The sequence below is a fragment of the Athene cunicularia genome (genome assembly GCF_003259725.1).
Source record: "Athene cunicularia isolate RWA chromosome 6 unlocalized genomic scaffold, athCun1 chr6_part1, whole genome shotgun sequence".
NCBI classification, from domain to species: Eukaryota; Metazoa; Chordata; class Aves; order Strigiformes; family Strigidae; genus Athene; species Athene cunicularia.
In genome coordinates, this window is record NW_020799105.1 from 9,162,057 (window position 1) to 9,169,464 (window position 7,408).

The following is a 7,408-nucleotide window of genomic DNA, read 5'->3' on the forward strand; positions in this document are numbered from 1 at the left end:
GGGGTGGGGGAGTGGGCAGGGCCGCCGCCCGCCCCCTTCCCCCTCACGCCCTGAGCGTTGCCCTCCGCGGCGGGGGAGGGGAGCGGCGCAGCCCCGCAGCCCCGCTGCCGCCGCCGGCCCAACCTCCGCGCAGAGGGAGGGAGAGAGAGGCCGGGCCGCTGCCTCTGCCTCCTCCCCGCTCACGCAGGGTGTGGGGACCCCTTCGGGGAAAGAGCACCGTCACTGCGCACCCCCGCCGCTCCAACAGGTGCAGGCGGTTCTCGCCCCCTGCTCGGCCAGCCGGCCTCCCCGGGACCTGCCCCGGGGGCGGAGAGGCCCCAGAGAAGACGGGACCTTGCCAGGCGCCTTCCTCGGCTTACGCTGCCGAGGAGGGCGGGGGCTGGCACGGAGGAAGGGAAATTAATCCGTTTCTGTGGGCTTGTTGGCAATGACAAGGACAAGCACCCGGCGCCCTTGTAAGTGGCCCTTCATGCTCGATGGAGGCCTGTGGCCACGGGCTTCTGTGTGCAAGTGGGATGAAGCATGGGACGGCTGGTGGTAACGACGTCGCTCTCATTTCAGTCTGTAGGCGTGCTCCCTACTGGGAAAAATTCCTTTTAAAGTACTTTAAAAATTTGTTATGTGTTTTGAAGTCTACAGAGCATCACAGTCTGTATAAAGGGAAATTTAGAAGCTGAAAATCCTTCATAGAACCAACAGGTGGATAGCACCTGGAGAGAAGTTGCCTTCACATTTATCTCTACCATGTGTGTCTGTCTCCCACTCTTCTCAGCCCAAGTGGATGTGTATTTGTATGCATGTAAAGGTTCTGCATAATGTCATGTTTGCCAAGCAAAGGATGAGGTCCTACTTTTCAGAGGTAGTTGTGAAAGTTGCAGCTTTTTTGGGAAGGTTGGTTTCTAATGTTGTTAATCAAGTTTGATTTTTCTTTTTTGGGTTATATATATAAATATATATGGATGTATATTGTCAATAAATAGCTCTTGTAGTAAGTTTTGGTACATGTCCCTGATACCTTGTGTAAATTCCAACTTTGTCACACTATGGTTGCTGTACAAGGTAGTAATTTACAGGGCCAACCCCACAATGGTACAGCTGCATCAACTTACATCTGTTCTTGGTTGAGATAAATAGCATTTGCATGGTGGATATACATGGCTGTAGAGATCAGGTAGAATAGGGAGAAGACTAGCGAATATACTGAATCCTTTGACCATTATGCTTTAGTAAAGGAAAAATCAGTCTGCTTTTTAGAGTCTTTGTTAAGATAAAAGTGTTGTAAAAATGTGTGTAATATATCTGGACTTGGACTTGTAAGCTGTATTATATGTATAGAGTAGGGAGAGTGTTGTTTATTTTCTAATTGCTACGGATATCATAAGCAGGAATGCTAAAGTAGTTACAGTGATGTAAATGTTCATTGCAGGAAATATGTATAGAAGCAGGTAGGAAGAAGGCATCACGCTGACATCCTATCCCAGAAAATTTATTTTGTACTTATTCTTGGGACAGTAAAACTTGGTTTCGCTGGAAACTACTGAGAAGTCTTTGATGTACACTGGCCTGCATAAACCATATGGGCATGACATCCTGGAAGAGAACCTAATACACACTGTCCCAGTTACAGCTGTTCATGAAACACAGAAGCAGTATTAGATACCAGAATTTCTGGTTCTTAGTCTTGGTCTGTAATAAGTGCATTGTCTATTGGTCAGAGCACTGATCAGCTAAACTAGCCAAATGCTTAGATTTTACATATTTATTCTGAAATATTACAAATGGAAATAGGGAAGCTGGTTTTATTCCTATGATTATGTGATTTACACAATATCTCTATTTTTGCTTTGGAGTGGAAAGGATATGCTAGTTGCCTGCAATTTAGGATAAATCTATGGGGTCATGATGAGTAATAATGGCTGTGAACAATACTTACCTGAAGAAATGTGACCAGAACCCAGGATCACTTGGCTACCATTTGAGGCTGAAGAACAGTCTGTGACAAAGACACCTGCTTTGCTCTACCACTGGCACAGGGAGGGATTGACAAGACTGGACAAAACTTGAATATCAGGTCAAATAGTGAACACTTGGTAGGTTTGGATATATGTTTTGGGTTTTTTTCCAGACACAAAATACAAAACCACAATAGGATACATAAAAACATAAGACAAGAGGTAATGGTTTTAAACTGAAAGAGTGTAGATTTAGATTGGACATAAGGAAGAAATCTTTTATGATGAGTGTGGAACAGGTTACCCAGAAAGGAGGTAGACGCCCTATCCTGGAAGCATTTAAGGCCAGGTCAGAGGGAGCGTTGAGCAACCTCATCTAGTTGAAGATGTCCCTGCTTATTGTGGGGGTGTTGGACTAGATGACCTTTAAAGGTCTCTTCCAACCCAAACCGTTGTATGATTCTGTAATGGCAAACCTCATAACATCCCATAAATAGCTTAAAGATCCTGAAATCTAAAAACTGATTTGTGCCATTTTGTTGTTCAGGAGTTTGTTGGACAGCTTGGGCTAGGTGTTCTCCATTTGTCTGCTCTTCTCAGAATAAAAGTGTGATCCTAAAATACATATATAATCAACTGTTTCTAAATTTGAGAAAAACCTCCTTATTCCCTGACAGAGCAAGAGTTGTCATTCCATCCTCATCTCTTCCCCTTAACAAGACCGGATATGCAGCTGCTCTATTCAAATGCTTGCTTTATTTTCCCCAACAATCTCCTCCTTCAATTCACTCTCCCTCATCCCCTGTTTCTCTTCATTTTCTCTCTACTTTTTATTCTTTATGCTTCCTTCTTTGCATTGGCAATTTCCACTATAAATCTCAGGTTGCCTTTTGCAGTTTTTTAATTTTTTAAACTATTGCTGCCCATGTCATGCCTTAACAGATTCTTCTTTGTTCCTTCCTACTGTCTCACTCTGTCCTTCCTTACCTTAACCTGGTAGTAGCTGCATTTGAGCTCAAAAAGAACTCTTCTGGGAACAGACTGCATTCACTAATGCGAAGTGAGCTCCCTTTCACCAGTGCAAAGTGAGGGAAAACGATTGCTGCTAATTCAGATTTAACTGAGTTCAGCCTCACTGATACTAACTGGAGATGGAAGCCATTTTGAATTAAACTGTGCATTTGAAGGCAAGTACAGATCTTAATGAAAATCACCAAAACAAATGTAAATTATTTAGGGCTTAAAGTTGAGCTCTAAATTTTGTTATCAGACTTATGTGAAAAAATCAACTTTTAAAATACTTGATAACAAACTTACACAAATTTAAGCTTAATAATGAAATTGACAAGCAATTACTGTAAGAATAGTATGGAGGTATATTAAATATTTATCTGACCATTTTGGCCAGGCCTGACAAAGAGGCTAAATAATGAAGGAGCAATACCTTAATACAGTTCCTCTCATCTGACAACATTAAGACTGTTGGAATTATTCACTGCGTTCAACAAAGCTAAGTAACCTAGCAGTATGAAAGCATTCTGTTTTGGCAAAACTGCATTTTAACTGCTGTGATAGCAATATGTAAAATTAAATTCCAGGATCAGTTAGGCATTGTTTATCTACTTGATTCCATCTTTAAAAAGACAAGGAACCCTTGACTAAGCTAGCACAAAACAAATCTAAACTGAGAAAGATGATTCTACAATAAAACTGGTTTTTTTCAGTAACATAATACTTCATTTTAACCTTCAAGCTAGTTGGAATATTTACTTTCCGGCAAGAAGACTAGCATGGCTTGCTAGTCATAGTAGGCTTAAATTGTTTCATAATGAATTTCATAAAATAAAAATACACTCAATACAATGTTAATTGAGTTAGCTAGGCTTACTTGGGCCTTTCTTACATTTGTTTCTTTGGAACTGGTCCAGGTCAAGTCATTCAGATACCAGATTGAATTAAGTGCTTGTGTTCTGATACAGCTGTTGTTACTATCCTTTAACTTCCAGTTACGAAGGAGCTGGTTAGTAGAAACAAAAAATGTTTTTCTTCTAGTGGCTAGTTGATCAAAACCTGTCTTTACACCCTAATTTTCTTTGTTTCTGGAGAGCTTCTCCATTTGTGAATATCATGATGAGAACTCTTCTTATCTTAGTAGTTGATCTACAAAGTGAAGCTGTCTCCTGGGAAGAACTGACAACAAGGGTGTGGTCCCTTCCACATGAATCCTCAAATCTTCTGAAAGGCAATAACCCAGAAGTAAATAGGGACATAAAGGAGGGGTATAGAACGCCTAGAACCAGCCCTGTACTAGCTGGAATATTTCAACAAATGAGGAATTTTCAACTGCTTTAAGAAAGCAGTTTTCCTGCCCTTAATGATTCAGAGTAGCACAAACAGGTTCAAGCAAGTGTTGAGAAACTCTTAATTACAGCATCGATTTAAGGCAGGCAGACCATACAGTCCAACATAAACAAACTGTAGAAAGCAAAGACATGTGTTTTAACAACCCATTTTCAACTTCACTAATTTATCTTTTCTCAGCTTTAGACATCTCTCACCCATAAAGCTATGCATATTTCATCCTTTGATAATTAGCTTGCAAGCTTATTAAACAGATAGTTTCACACTTCTGATTTCAACTATGTAATTTCCATACAAGTGTTAGTATTTGTTCCTGAATAATTAGTATTATGAATAAATAGCCAGAATAATTCATGGACCAGTGCAAGACAGAATACAAGTGCCAGTAAACAAAATTCTGAAAACTTTACCTGACCCACATTAGTTATCAAAATATTAATATCTTATAAGAGGAATGCATGTTAGGCTGTGTATGATGTGGAGGTCAGAGATATGTGGACAGTGGGTAGTGGAAGGGAGGTAGTTGAAATGGGGAACCACAGTGTACAGAGTAGGTGAAAGGTTAAATAGTAAAATTTGCACCTTCCCTTTTTTCTGAGTAGCTTATTTGGAATTTTCAGTGTATAAAAATAACTCAGTAATGAAAAGGTGGTAACCTGGAATTTGGAAACTATTCAAATAGTACAACTTTTTTTCCTGTGTGCTGATTTTGATTTGTTTTAAATTTTCATACTTGACCTATTTGTGTTTGAGTTTCAGAATATTTTTAGAAATTATGACAGGTTATTATTTAAATATTTTCTTCAGCTAAGCAACACGACACCATCTCCTTTGTAATAGCCGTATATTTTATAGCTGGTATGAGTTTATAATTAATTTTTTATACTGGAGGTTTGGAGTTTGGAAATACTGTAACTACTTATTTGTTTAGTGATTGGTTGTTCTGAGTAGGTAGCTATTAGTTCTGGGTTTATAAGTCAAAGTGTTAAAAGCTCTTATTTAGTTACTCACTTTCAGCTCAGTCTGACAGATATTTATTTTCTCAGATCTGATGATTCAGATTGCAGCAATTTTCCCTGGAAAGAAGGAGTGTGCACGTATGTTTTTTCCTTTTGAGCCCTCTTCCTTTCAGAATAGGGAGCAGTGAAATGCCATCTATAGATAAGACTTCAAACCCCATGATTCCTTGAGAGAGCATGCACTGAAAGCTTCCAGCTGTCAAAGTGCTCTTGCCAGAGTGTTCGACTACTTGTCATATACCAAACCTGAAAGAAGAAAATAAATATACTGTCACTTTGATCTTTAAATACAGAAAATCCAAAGGTAACTGTTCCTTAAAAATTTCTGTGTTGACTGCGTGGGTTACTGCATGCAAAGGGAGCTAGTATTGCTATGGGGATATAGATTTCCTGTACTGAATTGTAAATTTCTACAAATACTTACACCAGCAAATAATCAGGAGGTACTGCATATTAGTCCAACATTAGACATTGGCTGGCCTGTCTTTCAAAGTAGTTTATTACCCAGTGTTTTTCCATTCAGACTGGCTTCATTCATTAAAGGTATGTCTTGACCTTGACAAGAGGGTTGAATTGTGCAGTGATTTTTACCTTTAAGAAGCAATATGAAAATAGATGTGGATTACAGTCCTTAGGATAAAGTCCAAAACCAGCTAGCTAAGTCAAGGTACATATTTGAAGCAACTGCTGTGCTAGCCACTATAGATAACCTGGTGACTAACTGATTTAAATATACTTTATTGACGACAGAATTTTAACATTTCAGCTGCTATGTTTCTCTCTCTAAATATGTTTTTATACTGATAGTTTAGAACCAGAGGAGGGATAAATATAATCTTTTTCTCTCTTTGATGTGGAATCATCAGTAATTTTATGTAGCCTTAGGAGTAATAGTGATTTTGATAGAAATTAAGCTAATGGAAAGCTACACAAGGCTTGGTATGTTATGGCTACTGCAGTGTTGCTTTAAACTGCCTCACGAGGTTTTCTGCACTCCCAGCAGCAGAGCTGCCTGTTACCGATGCAATAGTTTACTCCTTTCGTCTTAGAAACTTGCCGTAATGTTGTCTTACTGCATAGTCTGTTGTGAACCCTTGCTGTTTGGTTCACATAGTGAACAGGTAAATAATAGGGAGCATGAGCAGTAACTTAATGATAGCAGAAACCTGTCCTGACGTTCATTTTGACTAAAAAGTGTGTGTATGACTCAGAAGAGATTTAAAAGAAAGAAAAAATAAAACATTTTAAAGATACACATGGACTATATGAAAGCTGCTGATGTCAGAAAGGAGAGGGTCATCAATTCCACTCTTTGCCACATTTCTTAAATAATTGATTTGGCTTAACTTTACTTCATTTCTTACATTAAAACAAACAGTCCTAAAAAGTGCAATGTTAGCAATGTGCATGTCATATGATTAACTCAATAGAAATGCAATTAAGTATTCAGTGATAACCATCTTTAACACAGTTACTCAAAGTGACTTTTGGCTCATTTAAAATACTTTAGATATTTAGACTGATCTCCTCAATTGACTAAAATTCTGCAAAATGTGGAGGTTCCTGTTCTAGTTTCATACAATTGCTGTTCACTGATGTCAGTATGTCAATTAGTACTATTGTTTCAAAATAATAATCAAATTATATAATCTGTTCTATATTGTATGAAGCACCTTTTCTAGCAGATGACTCAACCATTCTACACATTTACTTTTTAAACTTATATATTGATTTAGCAAATAATTTGCAACACTAGTCTGTCTTGTGCATCTAAAGATGGCTTTAAAATGTGGCATGTCTATATTTTAAGTATTTCAATTTGCCCCATTTTTATTTTTCATTGTGAAAGCATCAGAAACATGGTCTAATAATACCTCACAGATCTGCTCATTTTGGCTGATTTTTTCCAATGAACGAATTACTGATGATTCCATCTATATAGCAAGTAGAAATACCTTTAAGCAAAGGACTGTTTTGGTGTAAAATGGCATTTTACACGGAAAGATCCTAAGGTCGCTGGAGACAAATATAACGCCCATCGGTGGCTTTGTACATGAAGTGTCTCCACACACCCCC

The 7,408-nt window shown here is 38.6% G+C and overlaps 1 protein-coding gene and 1 long non-coding RNA gene across 6 annotated transcripts in view; one reads left to right on the forward strand and one right to left on the reverse strand.

The window, feature by feature from the left end:
• Window positions 1-25: 25 nt before the first annotated feature.
• CPEB3 (cytoplasmic polyadenylation element binding protein 3) overlaps window positions 26-7,408 on the forward strand; it is a 97,762-nt gene continuing 90,379 nt past the window's right edge. For 4 of the 5 annotated variants that reach the window (XM_026851206.1, XM_026851207.1, XM_026851211.1 and 1 more), the window contains exon 1: window positions 26-455. In XM_026851206.1, coding sequence (XP_026707007.1) covers window positions 428-455 — 28 coding nt within the window. In that variant the 5' untranslated portion in view covers window positions 26-427. Of the gene's footprint in view, window positions 456-5,536; window positions 5,637-7,408 lie in introns of those variants that run through there. The other variant, XM_026851209.1, reaches the window with a different exon arrangement.
• The window catches only part of LOC113481502, a 2,282-nt gene continuing 337 nt past the window's right edge, over window positions 5,464-7,408 (reverse strand). The window contains exons 2-3 of the long non-coding RNA XR_003398689.1: window positions 5,757-5,923; window positions 5,464-5,578 (exon numbers count right to left, since the gene is read on the reverse strand). This is a non-coding gene — a long non-coding RNA (uncharacterized LOC113481502). The remainder of the gene's footprint in view (window positions 5,579-5,756; window positions 5,924-7,408) is intronic.